Here is a 17,108-nt window from a genome sequence, read left to right as displayed (position 1 = left end):
TGGGCCTTGAACTTGCAACGATCATCAGCCTTCCTCAGGAGGCTAGCATTATAGGTGTCAGCCAACATATCTGGCTGTTTCATGTTTTTTTTTGAGGATGCAGCAAACAAACAATTGAAGGATGAGTGACAAGCACAAGGAGATGACAAGGGGGATCAACATGCTTATGGACCACAAATGAGCCCAATGGTAGCTCTTAAGTTTCCTGTTCTCAGAGTTTTCCCAGGTCAGGCCACCTCACTCAAGATCCTCCCTGCTCCATCACTGCCTTGCCACCCCATGACTTGGATTACTTATGAGGTCACTGCAAATGAAGGTCATGAGTTTAAAGCCTGGCTGTCCTGCCATCTACTAGCTGTGCTTCTTGGACTAGGTTTCTCTGTCTACAAACAGTGGTAGTGACATTAGGACTTGCCTCTGGGGTTCTTTGGGAGCATTAATGGAGTTTGCTCATGGACAGCATTTGGAAGAAAACCTTCCCTATGTTCCAGCATAGTGATGGTCAATAGATGTGAAACCACGGGATGCAGCCTAGACTATCTTCGTAAGCCGTAAGAAGAAAGGGGGGTTTCAAATTTCACTTCCAATTTCAAAGCAAGGATGGGGTTTTCTTTCTTTTTGTTCACACTCAACAAAGCAGAGAATCTTTCTGTGCAGAGCTTGTCCACTGAATGGGACAGCTAAGGGGGAGATCTCTTCCCTGGCAAGAGTACATCAGTCTGGTACCAGTAGCCTCACTGGTTTACTACATGGGTAGTTTCTAAGAAACCAAAGCATTAGGAAGCAAGGCAGGTGCAATAAACCACACTCCCTTCCTATTCTTTGCAGCCCTACTGCTGTACCCACAGCTGCAAAGCCGCCTGAAAAGGCCAGGAGAAGAGCCTGTAATTAAGCTCCTATTTTTATCGTAGATTTCCCCCAGGAGAACAGCGAATGTCAAACATCCTAATATTAGATAAAGTCTGTTTAAATCTTTTGTGTCTGTCCTATGTGAAAACTGTAGACAGCGTTTCCCTCTTATTTTTATTTTTTTCTTGTTAGAAAAGCAGAGGGAGAGAGGGAGGGAGAGAGGGAGGAAGGGAAAGAAAAGGATGAGGAAGAAGACAGGGAAGGTGAGAAAGACACTCCCCCCATTGCTGGTCCACTCAGTGAGTGACCAGGCATCCTGAGCTAAATGTCGTACCTTCAGTATATACCTAGAATCTATGCCCATCGCCCTATGCATTGAAAGTGTCAAAGACATTTTATTTGGTTGAATATACTCTTGAAGGAAGGAGCTCTTCCTAGGTTATCCTCAGGAGGGGGATGGGTCGTTGACGTATTCATGTGGCAGTGAGAGAGTCTAATCAGAGAGAAGCCTGTGTTTCCCATGAGGCAGAATGACCATCGAATGACCTCTCAGGTTTTTGTTTTGGGGACACATGACTTTGTTTGTTCTTTGTGCTGGTGAGAATGGCAGATAGGTAGAGTGTGACCTGGATCTGGCCCAGGTGCTTCTTATGGCCTTTGTGGTATGGTCCTCGCCTTTGCCTGAAGTACATGGCCTCAAGGAGAAGGCTTGTCAGCATCAGTTCAGATGAGATTAGAAACTTCATAAGCACCTGTCACTGTGTCCCTGCCATGGTATTTGTATCATGTCATCTCACATTCAGATAGCACCTGTGAATTAGGAGCTACTGTCTTCCCGTATCACTGCGGAGCCCACAAAATAGATGAAAACAAGACAAAGTGAACATTGTCCCCAGAAGCCCTCTTCCTCATCATGTGTTTCCTGATGAAGTTGCCAATGATGCTGTCTGAGCGCAGGTGGAAGAGCTGGGACTCGGCTTGCATTGTAGCACAGATTTCTGACTCTGACTCTTCTGATTCCCTTAACGATGTGCAGTTCTTCAGTATGGCAGAGGGGTCAGGCTGTGGCAGGCACATGGGGACCACCTCACACTTACTGCAGGGCTCAGCGCCTTTCAATAACAGTTGGAAGAATCTCTGTAGGTTGCAGTTTCTCGCAAGGTGCCTGGCACAGGGTAAGCTTCTATTAGATGTTGCCTATTCTCAACCTGCAGTGCTTGGCAGCTGTCACCAGGCAGGATAGATTGAATGCAAAAGCCAAGATGTTTGCAAAAGAAAGTAAATCCCGGTACTGACCTTTGCTTAACATTTCTGTGCTTCACTTTTGCCATCTATAAAATGGAGATGAGAGCAGCACCTGCCTCATGGGGTGGCCGAGAACTCAGTGTACCCATGGTGCCTATGCGTAGGGCATGCATATAAACATTCAACAGATACACAGAAAGAAAAACTCATGTCTGGAGGGTGCAAAGAATAGGGAATTATGGACTAACCCAGAAAGGTTTTCATTTATTTATTTATTTATTTATTTATTTATTTATTTATTTATTATACTTTATTAACTTTGTATCCCCTCATAAACTCCTCCCTCCTCCCCTCCCGATCCTACCCTCCTTCCTCCTTCTTCACACATGCCCCTCCCCAAGTCCACTGAGAGGGGAGATCCTTCTCTCCTTCTTTCTGATCTTAGTCTATCAGATCTCATCAGGAGTGGCTGCATTGTCATCTTCTGTGGCCTGGTAAGGCTGCTCCCCCCTCAGGGGGAGGTGATCAAAGAGCAGGCCAATCAGATTATGTCAGAAGCAGTCCCTCGTCCCATTACTATGTAACCCACTTGGACACTAAACTGCCATGGGCTACATCTGTGCAGGGGTTCTAGGTTATCTCCATGCCTGGTACTTGGTTGGAGTACGAGTCTCTGGGAAGATCCCTGTGTTCAAATTTCTGGTTCTGTTGCTCTCCTTGTGGAGTTCCTGTCCTCTCCAGATTTTACTATTTCCCACTTCTTACATAAGATTCCATGCACATTGCCCAACAGTTGGCCATAAGTCTCAGCATCTGCTTTGATAGTCTGCAGGGCAGAGCCTTTCAGAGGCCCTCTGTGGCGGGTTTCTAGCTTGTTTCCTGTTTTCTTCTTCTTCTGATGTCCATCCTCTTTGCCTTTCAGGATGGGGATTGAGCATTTTAGTCAGGGTCCTCTCTCTTGATTAGTTTCTTTAGATGTACAGATTTCAGTAGGTTTATCCTATGTTATATGTCTATATGAGTGAGTATATACCGTGTGTGTTTTTCTGTTTCTGGGACAGCTCACTCAGGATGATCTTTTCCAGGTCCCACTATTTACCTGCAAATTTCATGATTTTCTTATTTTTCATTGCTGAGTAATACTCCATTGTGTAGATGTACCACAATTTCTGCATCCATTCTTCAGTTGAGGGACATCTGGGCTGTTTCTGGCTTCTGGCTATTACAAATAAAGCTGCTACAAACATGGTTGAGCAAATGTCCTTATTATGTACTTGAGCCTCTTTTGGATATATGCCTAGGAGTGGTATGGCTGGATCTTGAGGAAGCACTATTCCTAGTTGTCTGAGAAGGCGCCAGATTGATTTCCAGAGTGGTTGTACAAGTTTACATTCCCACCAGCAGTGGAGGAGGGTTCCCCAGAAAGGGGTTTTTGAAAACAGGAAATTAATTGCAAGAGCTTGTGCAGATTCTGATGGTAGGGGTGTATAGGTGCCCTCAGTTGACAGCTTTTTAATTCCAAGGCAGCCACGGATGGCTTACTATCTGATAAGATGTTATTAGGATATAATTATGAGTTACTATGCAGTCTCTCTTTCATTAGCAGGTCAAAGTGTGGCATGTTAGTAAAGACTCTGTTCCTCCTCAGTAAATCGTACTCCATAATATGTCCTTCCTAGAGGTGGTCTTTGAGAAAAAAGTACAAATCACCTGGAAGAAGGAAGGCCCCAGAGTAGCCATTTCCCAGATCTATAAGGAAAATAAATCACGAAGCCTAAGCATTTAAAAAATATACAGTGGCTTTTGTTGTTGTTTAATTGTTTTTTAGGATGAAAAATTCTATGAGCTGGAAGAAGGTGTTGAAGAATACAGTGAACTTGAGCTGGCTAGTTCCTTTACCATAAGTTTCTATCTACATGGGGCTGTCACCTAGTTAATGAGAGAACTTACCAATAACTACATACTCAAACAAAACAAAACAAAAGAAAACCCTTAACTAATAATTATGGCAGAATCTGTCCCTGTCTGTCTCAGGTCTGTTCATTGGCAGGTGTCCTCATACAAATGAACTGGCCAATTGCCTCTTTAGTTTTTATACAATACCCTCAGAACATGGCTGTGTTTGGCCATTTTTGTGTTAACCTATTTACTCATTCAGTTCACACATCCTGGGCTGAGGAAAGGCTGGAGAGCTGACGAAAGATCAGTGAGAGCTGATCTCACTGTTTATCTTAGCTCATTGCCCTGATAAAATACCAACCTCTCGCCCCTCCCCCCCCCAAAAAAAAACCCAACTTGAGTGAGAAAGGGTTTAATCTGCACTGGGTTAAGGTTCACGGTACAGTCCATGAAAGCCCGGAAGTCCTGGCAGCAGGAGTCTGAGGCCGCTGGCCATACTCTACCCGTAGTCAGGAAGTGAAGACTCACGAGACTCAGCATCCTTCTTGTGGTTCAGAAACCAAGCCCAGGGAATGGAGCTTTTAAGGTGGGTCTCAATTAATGGAATTAAATTAATTCTTGGGGGTTCGTTTCCTAGAGATTTTAGATATATCAAGTTGACAGCATTAGCCATCTTATTGGCTCTTCCCAACTGCTGGCTACCTCTCTGCAGGCCAGATATGAATCTCAGAAAAGGACCCTGTAAGCAGGACTCTTCATGCAACCAGATGACAGAATTGTCACACATGTGCCCACAGGAGGCACTCTCTATGCTCTGGTGACTATTTCAACATCTCCTGAGAAGCAGCAGGTGTCTACAGAAGTTCTGGGTTTACACTGTTTAAGTCTGCAAGAGCTATCATAACAGTGGAAGAAACATTGTCCGTTTTAACAGACTGGAAGAAACAACAAAAACCTTATTTCCCAACAGTTCAAGAAATCCACGGGTCTCGGGCGTCTACATGGTTGCCTCTTCCTGAAGCCTTTCTCCTTGGGTGGCATAAAGCTGACTTCTTTCCATGTCCTTACTCATATGTTCTGTCCACTCTGTTGTTAGCTTTTATTTTATCTTAAAAAGATCATGCCAGGATTTACTCTGAAATGCAGTTTACAACCAAGTCATTTATACCATGCATACACGGCACTCTAGTCCAAGGACAAGCTTATCAGACACACGGGACATTTTAAATGAGACCACAGTGTAAAAAACAGTCTGTGTTCTTACATTCAGAAAGTTTATACTAAAGTAGCCTGGCTTATTTTAATTTTCAGGATAAAGTCCATATGCGTCACTGTACTAATTGTCTGTACTAATATGGCTCCCTTTTCTGTAGATACTTACACCTTTCTCCTCACTCACCTGTCTACTCTAAGCAGGCTTTGCAGGAATGTCACATGGCCAGATCACTATCCAAATAGCTGGTAGGTGGTAGATCTCAAAAATGCTTTCTGAAAGCTCTTCAATGACTTACTTTAGTTTTTAAAAAACGGGAGTGTCCGGGGGCTGGAAAGATGGATCAGTGGTTAAGAGTACTAACTGATTTTGCAGAGGACCTGAGTTCTGTTCCCAACACTCACATGGTGGCTCACAAATGCCCATAACTACAGCTCCTGGGGCCAGGCCCTCTACTGGCCTCCCAGGACACCTGCACTTATATGCACACACACACACTTAAAATTAATATTTGAGAAGGCTTTTACTATAGCTTTTGGCAGATGCCTATTTACTGCATTTAAGAAATAAGGCCACTGGTTTTCATTATTGTACCCCACTCTTGTAAGCCCATGTGCTGTCACAGTTCTTCACTGTGTGACTTAATAAGATACAACTATTCATTAAGAACAAGTTACACGTCCTTTTGGTATACATTATGGTGTTAGCTTGGGTGTTCCCAAACATTTTTAACTGTCAAAATGTTCGCCTTGTTTTGGCGCCTGGAATATTTCAGCTGGGTGCTTATAATCTAATTTCTTACCAGCAAATCTGAGGATTCCGCGACTCTTATTTTCTTTTAATAGATATTAGAAAAAGTTGAGTCCTTTACCCTTCCTCAAATCTAAACTGAAATGGGATCATTTAAAAGATACTCAGGGGCTGGAGAGATGGCTCAGTGGGTAAGAGCCCTTGCTATCTTGTAGAGGCCCTGGGTTCTCTTCCCATTACCCACATCTGATGGCTCACAAAATCCAGTTCCAGGTGAAACCAATGCCCTCTTCTGCCCTCTGTATGCAGCTGTATGCATGTTGTAAACTTACATGTACTCAGGCACAGACACACACACAAACACACACAATAAAATTTAAATGAAGCTTAGTAGACAGTAGTTACACAATGCACATGGCACATGGTAGAAATCAAACCCAATGGCTGTAGTCTGATTATATTGCCACATCAGCTGACACTTCTCCCCAGTAAACTCCCAAGTGACTGTGCTTAAAAACAATTGAGTTCTGTTTGTGAACATAAGCAAACGCAGACGTTAGTGCTTCATGTTAGACCTGTCTTTCAGGTAGCTAAGTGCCATTATTTATGTATTTTAAGGATTAAAGAGAGTGGAAACCAGGTGACTTGGGAAAGACACTTGGCGATAGTGGCTTACTATTTTTTTTTTCTAGTGTAGTTCTGGCTGAGGTCATGACAAGTTGCAGTTCCAATCTTGGTCATTTGGAAAGTGTTTGTTCTCTCCCAGTTCAGTATGTCTGCCATGAAGCCATTGACCCAGCCCCTTTCTGTTTTTCTTTTTTGAGATAGGGTTTCATGTAGCTCATAGTTACTGTATAACTTGGTCCTCCTTCCTTGATTCTCCTTCCTCTACCTAGAGTTACAGGTGTGCACCACCACCCATGTTTCATGTGTGTAGAACCCAGAGCTTTGTATATACCAGGTAAGTACTCTACCCACCAAACCATGGCTCCAGTGTTTGTTTTGTCTGGTTTTGCTAATGAACCATCTTCCTCTGTGTATGTAGATCCTTGGCTCCTTCTAAGCTGTTGTTTTGTTCTTAATAGCATTTCCAGACTGAGCTGGACTGGTACATCACTCTCTACACCAGGCCTTTAGTTTCTCCATCAACTTCATGCCTGGTTTTCAGATGGCAAGCTTTCTTCTTTGCTGAGTTTTCCTTGCTTCCAGGCTCATTGTATAGTAGGTCTGAATTACTTCCTGACAGATCCCTCCCCTAGTCTCAACACAGGAGTTTCCATGGGCGGGTCTGCTGAATTTTGCTTAAGAGCTGAGGCCAACATCTGAGTCTCAGCATGGGTGTTTGAGAAAAATCCTTGCAACTTCAGGCTTGGACTGTAGCAGACACAGAAAGCTCTCTCCATTCCAGGAGAGATGAAGCATGGATGGGCCACACTCCTAGAGCACTGATGAAAGCTGCTGACCTTTCCTGCATTCTCGGACCCTGTGACTTCCTAGTGCTTCTCTCTTTATATGTGTGTGCATGTGTATGTAGGTTTGTGAGTGCTTAGATGTCTATACACATGTGTACTGGAAGGGCAGAGAACAAATTATGTGTCATTTTTCAAGTGCTGTTCACTTTCTTATTTTTTGAGACAAGTTCTCTCACTGGCCTCCCATCAGCACACCCGTACTGAGGATAGGATCTCAGCTTAGCACCCAAAGGTACTGCTGAACACACATTTATTCTGAGGACGCACTGTGGGTAAATGAATGACACTTGGCTTCAGAAATACCTGCAATGAACACAGGGAGGTAGGAGACTAGAATGTCAGCCTGGGCTGGGAGAAGCTCTCAACAAGGCTGAATGCAATTGCTTCTTTCTGAACAGGTTTCTCTAATAGGCTTAAGAGGCTGAGGGACAGTCTGTGGCATGGTGGACTTCTGGCTTGGTGAACTGAACACGGCAAGACATGTGCTAGGATGTTCACGAAAGGAGCTCTCAGGGTATCACTGCAGTGTCTTTCCTCCTGTCCTGTGTTCACTGGAGTGTGTGGACACAATGGAGGATCTCCCAAACTCCATGTTCCTTTTTTATTTATAGCCTCAGAGAGGGAATTGGTTGGATTGCACCTACCTCATTTCCCCTGAGTCCTGTGCCCAGGGCAAACTGCTGGTTGCTCTCCAGGAAACGAATTTTCACGTTGTAGACTTTGTTCCCATAAAACACCACCAAAACATATGGTTCTGCCTTGGATTTTGTGGAACAATCTCGGACCAAAAATGTTCCATCCTGAAGCAAAAGGAATTATGGTTATCTTCTCAGATGTGCAGGACCCTGGCCTTAAGGTGATATTGACAATGATGCTTTTGTGAGATTCCAAAATGGATTTAGTTTTTGGTAACCTAGCTATACATTCTATTTAACTCTGAGCTTTTGCTGAGTGCCTGTTGGGGTATGGATATGAAGTGTCTCCTTAAGAGGCTTATGTGTTTGCTGGTGATGATACAGGGAGACAATTGGTTCATGAAGGTACTAACAACATGAGGTTAACCAATAGGTTAACCTTTTGGTGAGTTTAAAGCTGAATGGGCTATTTGGAGGTGGAGACTACTCATAGGAAGTAGATTGTCAAGATGGGTGCCTTGGAAAGATGTATCTTGTTCTTATCTTCTCTCTGCTCTCTGGATACTGTGAGGTGGGCAGCCCTTCATCTGTGATGCTTCTAATTTGCCATAGACCTAAAATTAATGAGATCAACCCACCAGGGACTGAAATCAGGAGCCCAAAGAAACCTTCCTTCCTGAAGTTTTCTCCAGTCTTTTGTGACAGCAGTGGCCAACATGGTGTCTGTATGGAAACAATTTTTACTGCCTGCTGAGAACACACCAGATGCACAATGGCTTCCTTTGTTCAAACCTTCTTCTACTCTCTGCATATTTCTCACAGACTTAATGACATGTTCATAGTAGATTCATCAACCAGTCCTTTATTTGATCTCCTGTCCCCAGCTCCTGGCTCCAGCCAGGCTACCATTTCCTGAATGGACTCCTCCTCTGGATTTTTGTTGCATATTGTCTTCTTTCTGCACAGGGGAGTCCCCCTTCATCCCTCTCTGGTGTGTTCCTCGAAGCCTGTCACTGTTCATATGTTGGCCCTGGAGATCAAATCTTCTTCCAGAGAGGACTGGAAGCCATCACAGACCATACAAAGATCTTAGCCCAAAAAATCAGACTCCTGTGTGGGGAGATTTTAGTGCAGGATCAGGGTTTCCAAAAGAGGGACGGGGCTTTGCACAGACTGATGCCAAAATGAGTAGAGAGATGGAGTAGGAAACACAGCCTGAAGTTAGGTCAAGGCAAGGAAAAGGACATAGAAAAGGTGCCAGAAGTGTCAGTATCCAAGGCCAAGGGTTGGACAAAAAAGGTATGCAGAAGATCAACAGGACTGAAGCGTCAGGGTGGAGAATAGGGCATGAGCCAGAAATAACCAGACACACTGGAGGGAATCTCTCAAGATGAAGGTGTGAGACTGAGAGGCTTTCCCTGATCACACTGCAAGGTTTGGCCTCAGGATTGCGTTGTGTCATCCATATGCTGTAACTATAAATGTGTGAAAACTATAAATGTGTGATAAGTGTCATAAATAGCATAGATGTAGACACTATGTATGATGATTAATAATTCTCATTCTTATATGGTTACCTATACATATTGCATGGGATATTAATAATTATAATATAACCTATAATATGATATCAATATATAAAATACTATGTCATACAATATGATTCTTTAACAAACACTAAATTTAAGAATAACATTATTACTTTTTTTGTGTATATGTCATGATGTGAGCAGTAGAAGTTTACTAAGAGCTGCCCTTAAGGTGACCAGCCTTTACACACATTATTTCATTTGGTCTTTATGTAAATCTGGAGGAAAGACTTTTACTCCCATTTACAAGGAATTAAGGCTTTGGAGCTCAAACAAATCTCCCAGGCTTAGCATGTGGGTCCAACATTGGCACTGGATGTGTGGTTGTCATCTACAAAGTTCATGTTTGAGAAATGAACAGTCAAACTGGAAAAACAAAGGCTGGAAAGATGACTCAGCCATTAAGAACTCTTGCCACTCTATCATGAGAGCCAAGTTCATTTCCCAACATCCATGTCAGGCAGCTCTGATGGATCCAACAGCCTCTTCTGGCCTCTGTGGGCAACCACACATGTATGTGTGCCCACACACACATTTAAATAAAAATAATATAATAAATATTTTATTAATTAAAAAAATAACAAAAATTGTCTTATAATGTTTTGAGTAAATTAACAGTTTTATTTTGGCCTGTATTCATATCTGTTCTTGGTCACGCGCCCTACTGGTTGGACAGTTAGCAAATACAAACCTGAAAACCAAGCACCAAGTCTAACTCTTTAAGCATGGTGACTTCTGCCTTCACTAAGGGTGATGAGGAACTGTTTGCAACTTTCTCTTTGTAACACATTTGTTCAGCAGCATAGTCTTACGATTCCAGCACAGAACATTGCCAGAGATCAGGAAGGGGAATGGAGGCCAAGAATTAGGGCCAAACTCAGGGTTTATTATCTTAAACTCTGCAAAGCACTTGTCAAAATAAATCTGGGAAATATTCCATTTAAGTTAAATTATCTCTTATAAATGCGAAACACATTCTGACAAAACTGACGCAAACAGAAAAGGAAAATACGGCCGTTCAGCTTAGACAGTGTTACTCTGTGTCTTGGGAAGCAGCAGCACAGGCACAAGGGGAGCAAGGGGGGATCTGAGGAGCACCAAGCCCTGCCACAGCACAGCTCACATGTGGGCTTCTGCATCTGGGCCCTCTAAGGTCTTGCTGATGAAAGCCCATTGGGTACTGATTACCCAAGAAGAGGCACTTTGGCTGACGTATACTGTCACCACGCCCCATTGTATGACAGCAGAGGCCAGCCATGTCTGAAGCCCTGACAGAGGAAGGGAACAGAGATCCTGGGACAGGGACCAGCTAACCCCTCTCAAAACCACCCCATTGCAGAGGGCTGTCATGGTAGCTGGAAGCAGCTGAGATTCGGTGGAGTATTAATCTCGTTATTGTGACTGAGACCCTGGCCTCAGGGCCCTGATCTAGGGAATGAAGTAGTTCCAGTTATTCCTGATAGAGTCAAATGGTTTGTTAGCAATCTCCTTAGTCTCTAATGCTAGTGTTAACAAGCTAACATGAAATTAGTAAATAAATAAAAATAAAGTCATTCTTGTATGGTTTGGAAGGTCCGAAGTCCACGGTGGATCTCTCTGGGCTAGAGCTAGCATGAGAGGATGGAGTCTGTGTCTGTGACTTTGCTAGTCCCTAGAGGTCACTAGAATCCTGGCTGGTAGTGCCTCCTCAATTATGACCTCACTTCCACAATCACATCTGTTCTTTGACATTCCTGCCTCCCTCATATCAGAGAGCACAAGAGGACACCCAGCTCAGGATACCCTCCACATGGTAAGACCCCAATTTAACCAATCTGATAAGCCCCCTTTCCTATATAAAGTGATTCATTCACAGGTTCTAGTGTTAAGACATGGACATATTGGTGTGGGGGGGAATGGCCATGATTCTGTTTATCATAGCAACTGATGGAATAATTTAATTTTTTACATCAATTCTGAGTTTTCTTAAGTGTGTTGGAGATCTATCATTTATTCATGAATTAAGTGACTCATTCATACTGTGTTGTCACATTCAGCAGCAGCCTGGTGGAGGATTTAGTAGTCTTTAAGCCATAGAAGTTCTCTGTTATTTCTTAGCAACTTAGTGTAGTTGCTTAGTGTAGTTCTGTGCCTAGCAGAGTAGTCACCTGAGAATCACTTGCTTTGCCATGAAGGCTGTGGTAGTCATTTGACCTGGTTGCAAGCACTCAAGTTCTCTCTTTTATTCCCATAGCACGTTGAAACCTCCCCTTTGAAGTTAGGTTTGGTTGTGGAATTTGGTCAAGGAAGAGGTAAAGTATGTTACTCCCTGGGAAGATGTGTGAAGAGCCAGGATGTGAAGGCAGAAGCACAGCATTCACACAGGGCCTCACAAAGCCCAAACAAATCTATCTTGAATCTGGTGTGCAATGAAGAAATAGCATCTTGGGTTAAATGACAGAAATCTTGGGGAGAGCTGTTACCGTCACATGACCTGTCAAATGCTGGATTGCAGCATTCAGGACCCCTGCTCCGTTCCTGAAGAAGTGAGACATAAGGGCCCAATTGTACCATGGTTGCATTTTTAATAAGGAGATGGACTTTGAAGAGAGCAGAAGGACATGCTGCCCATTGTGACCACTGCACCACAGAGATCACATGCGATTTTCCAGTGGCTCCCCGAACACCGATATTTTAAAAAATTTTCTATTTTATGAATAAAGAATCAAAAACTAACCTTGTTTAGGAACTTGAGAAAGTTGCATATCTAATAAATGACAAGACCAAGTGTTAGGTCTGAAACCATTTTTACATATCTCTGCGTTTTAAGAAAACTATTCCTGCACTGATGTAGCCCATCGCAGCTCAGTCTCCATGTGGATTTTCTAGTAAGGGGAACAGGGACTGTTTCTGACATTTTACTATGCTCTAAAATCGAGACAGGAACTGTAACTTGGCTCACTTTATCCTGTACCACACTGACTTGCCTAAACGTTTGATAAGTGGTTTTAATTATTTGCTTCTAAAAGTCCCCTGAGATGGGATAGGGAGGGCAACAGAGAGCTGTGTGGTGTGTGGAGAACAGACTGTGGTCTGCTGCTGTAATATACTCCATGGTTCTTTGATCACCACTGAAAAGGGAGCAGCCTTACCAGGCCACAGAGGAAGATAATGCAGCCAGTCCTGATGAGACCTGATAGGCTAGGGTCAGAGGGAAGGGGAGGAGGACCTCCCCTATTGTTAGAGTGGGGGAGGGGCATGGGAGGAGAAGAGGGAGAAAAGGTGGGATTGGGAGTGTAAAAGGGAGAGGGCTACATCTGGGATACAAAGTGAATAAATGGTAATAAATAAAAAAATAAATTAATTAAAAAAGAAAACCATTCATCTGTATATTTAGTGTTCTTTCATTATAAAAACTGTACCCCATTATCTTTTCTTATTCTCTCCCTTCTTCCCAAGTCTCCTTATGTATATATCTGCATGCAGAAACACACAGAATAGCCACAGGAACACTGTAGAGCATTACCTTTTTCTCTCTCATTAACACCTCCTCCACTGCCTGGCGACTGTATTCTCCAATGTACCATTCATTCTGTTGGACATCCTATGGTACAAATCCAATGAAGAATAGTTTAGGATCAAAGGGAGGTACTCATTATGGAATAATGAATTTGAATTCTACTTTTGTTCCACCCGTGTCCAATCACAGACTAATGGATAGATATTCAGTGCAGATCAGTTTGTTCTGGGACCTGGAAATGCCCACTGATTTTGAGAGAAGATGGACACAGAAAAAGCAAATGCAGCTGGAGCTTCCAGGGTTAACAGGGTAGAAAGACAGTGGTTATTGGGAGTGGCCAGAAACTGCCAAGCAGTTGAGAAAAGTCCACTGTTGAGTTTCAGGAAGCATAAACCCTTAATCTGTCAATGATTTTATTTGATTTTTTCTCTTAGATGGGTGTCATGTATCGCAGGCTGCCTTGAACTCACAATATATCTGGGGATGACCCAGAGCTCTTGCTCCTCCTAAGTGCTGGGATTGCACTCAGCTCTCAGTGACATCTGACTCTGCATCTGGTGAGGTTTCTTGAGGATGTGTGTAGACTGTGACACTGTGCTGTGCTGGTCACTGTAAAAACAGTGGTCAGAGTGGGCTGCTGCAGCCCTGGCTGTGTGTGTCTCCTTCCTGGGGCCGGGAGGTAAAATCGAGACTGAACTGTAACTTGGCTCGCTGACTTGCCCAAATGGTCAACAAGTGGTTTTAATTATTTTGCTTCTAAAGGTTCCCTGAGATGGGGAAGGGAGGGCAACAGAGAGCTGTGCGGTGTGTGGAGAACAGACTGTGCTCTGCTGCTCTGACATACTCCGTAGCATGTGGACAAGTGGCTTTCAGACTCTCACTCCCTGGGTGACTTTACAAAGCAGCAGTTGGGTCTCTTTTGAGGAAGGATGACTCTGTACCTTGCTCTGCACATGGATGCCACCACCTGTCTCCCATCTACCATGAGGCATAGACAGCTTGTTTATATCTGTAAACTTACTGAAGTGATTGAGCATAGCAGAGCAAGAAAGGGTATGGTGCTCTCACCTGGACCCCGACAAAGGAGACCCCAACGGCCTACCATCTGACCACAGGTGCCTGCTCCAAGAGACAACAGACAGGGGACTGCCGACTCTCCCAGTGCTCCAGTTCAACTCAGCCTCCACTATTTGCTCTTCACTCAATTGCCATGGTCTGCTTGTCAGAACTTGGACCTAAAGCTCTCCTTGGTGTCCTAGGCAGGTGGCTTGTCTCTGCTGCTCAGTGCTAAGCTGAACTCTTGGGTCTCTGGAAGCTCTCCTTGATGTCTAAACTCCTGCAGTGACTCCCTGCACGTATTTATTCTTGGCCTCCGCTAGGGATTCTTTAAACTCTGTGGCCTCTTTAATCCGTTGTCACCCCCACCTACTAGTTTATGGTATAATTATAGTTTAAGAGTTAAGATCAGCAGTTCATTCACATTGGAATAAAAGAACTTGGAGGTGCTAATGAGCAGCTATCAAGGGAAATCAGGACCACTTGAATCACAGCCAATGAAACGGATATAGCTTGAGAGCTTACTGCTCAGTGAATTCTGACATTGCAGAAAGGTGCGAGTGTGTTCATCTATGCTCCCGGCATTGTATTGTGTCCCTGTGACAGCATGGTCCTGCAATCTCTTCATTGAGTATCCAGGGTCACAATGTTGACTCACACCACTCAAGACCCTTCCTTATCCAGTCTCTCAAACCTTCCCACACAATTCCCTGGACTATGCACGATGGACAATTAGAACTTATCCTAGTTATACATGAGTAGCAGAGACTCAGGGAGTCAAAAATCTGCCATGTGATTGGCAAGATTCAGGGACATGACATCAAGTCTCTGGTTTCTCATTGCAGTCTCTGGTCTTCCCAGTACCAACATGATCCATCCAGTGATGGGCACAGGTGAACACAATCTGGTCAGGATGCACTAGCTCATTCCTAACTGCAGCCTCACTCCTTTCACATCATCTCATATCATGGGCTTGGCCAGCCAGGCATATCTACTACTCCAACACAAACACACCAGCTACCTTGGGCTGGCACTTCTTATAATCAATCCTCTGGTCTCTGCCATTCAGCTCAGGCACTGTGCTCCATGTAAGTTTCAACACAAAATTAAGGGAAAGCACAAGGCAGGAAACCACGGGGGTGACTCTCACAAGCATTGTGCTCAGTGAATCAAAGCCAAGAACAAAGGAGTCACTCTCCTGTTTAGATAGGGTTCTAGGAAGGACACAGGGCAGTGGTGGAAATGAGAGAGCTGCTGTCTGGAGCCAGAGGAAAACTTCACAGGGGCAGGAAGAAAATATGTTTCTTGAACCAGGTCAGTGGCTAAGTCTGGTATTTTCATTTGTCAAAAGCCACGGGACTGTACAGAATACTAGCAATTTCTGATATTTATTGCATGTGAAGAATATCTTAAGTAGTTCTTTAGTTTTGTAAACACAGACAAAATTGAGCCTAAAACTCTTATCTTGTCTGAAGCCTCCTCTGTATTACTTCATCTACTTTATTCCCTCAAGCAGAGGAACTTATTACAAAGGAGGCTTCAAACAAGATAAGAGTTTTACAGTGCGGGGAGGGTCCAGACCTTGCCCTAAGCATTACTCAGGCAGGCTTCCAGTAAGAAAATGTCTGAGAACTCACCTGCCTGCCAGGGTGTTAGCCTGCTGGTCACTGCGGTCACTGTGGTAGTGGCTCAGGGGCTCCTGGCTAGTCTCAGGGCTTGGGAGGACTCAGCCATGGTGAGTTATTTACTCACTCATGTGGCCATTCAAGCTGGGAAGATGCTTTAGAGCAGTGGTTCTCAACCGTCCTGATGCTGTGATCCTTTAGTATAGTTCCTCACGTTGTGCTGACCCCTAATTGTGAAATTATAACATTGTTACTGTAATTTTGCTACTGTTGTGAATTATAATGTAAATATTTGATATATGATCCCCAAAGGGGTCTGGACCCACAGGTTGAGAACCACCGCCTTAGATTTTTATATATACATATGGTGTAAAGTCACCATTTTAGCCACTTTTGAACATGTAACTCATTGCGTTAAGTGCATTTATATTGCTTTAAAACCATCCTCTCAAACTGAAACTCTGTGTCCACCAAATGACAGCTCTCCCTTGCTGTCTTCTCCTTTCCAGTCTTGGGGAGCCACTTTGCTACCTGATGTCTCTGAAGACTTGGCAGTCCTAGGAACCATGAATGGTAGAAGGCACATGCTTGTCCTTTAGTGTCTTACTTGTCTTACTTCACCTTGCATCATAGTTTTGAAGTTACCAGTGTAGAACATGCCAAATTTTAATTTGTGTGTGTGTGTGATATCTTGTTTACCTGTTTGTGAATGGACACCTGTGTTCTTCTTACTTTTTGACTATCATAAATAATGTCATATCCTGCTGGGATCTTCTTTCAGTTCTCTTGGGGTTATTCCCATTAGTATAATATTATCATATTGATTTCTACTTTACTTTTTATGTCTATCTGGAATATTGCTTTTATAAAATTATCACTTTGGCAGTCATGGTGGTACACACATACCTATAATCCCAGCACTTGGGGAGGCAGAGGCAGAGTCAGAGGCGGGTGGAGCTCGGTGAGTTTGAGGCCAGCCTGTCCTGCAAAGTGAGTTCAAGGCTGCACAGGAGAAACCCTATCTCAACCTCCCCCCCCAAAAAAAAATTAATGTAGCAAAGTGAAAAGCAGTCAATTTACATAATGGTACATGGACATCATTATTGAGAGTATTTATATCTGTCATAAGTCATAAGACTTGCTGAACTGTTGAAAATGGGACAATCCTGATCTAGTCCAAGCTTTTCTCATGCCCCTGAGGAAGTTACGCTCTGGGAAGACTTTGGTCTTATGTAGACATTGAGTTAGAGCTCAAGAATCCTAAGGCTTGTGCCAG

General features: G+C 43.6%; 1 protein-coding gene across 2 annotated transcripts in view; it reads right to left on the bottom strand.

The window, feature by feature from the left end:
• Positions 1–17,108, bottom strand: part of Clnk (cytokine dependent hematopoietic cell linker) — a 169,791-nt gene that overhangs the window by 3,402 nt on the left and 149,281 nt on the right. For both annotated transcript variants that reach the window (XM_060365389.1, XM_060365390.1), the window contains 2 exons: positions 13,158–13,235; positions 8,073–8,228 (listed from right to left, as the gene is read on the bottom strand). In XM_060365389.1, the coding sequence (XP_060221372.1) occupies positions 8,073–8,228; positions 13,158–13,235 (234 nt within the window). The remainder of the gene's footprint in view (positions 1–8,072; positions 8,229–13,157; positions 13,236–17,108) is intronic.

The sequence above is a fragment of the Meriones unguiculatus genome, chromosome 12 (assembly GCF_030254825.1).
Source record: "Meriones unguiculatus strain TT.TT164.6M chromosome 12, Bangor_MerUng_6.1, whole genome shotgun sequence".
NCBI lineage: Eukaryota > Metazoa > Chordata > Mammalia > Rodentia > Muridae > Meriones > Meriones unguiculatus.
The sequence above is the reverse complement of the archived record's forward strand: the minus strand, read 5'-3'. Positions and strand labels throughout refer to the sequence as shown.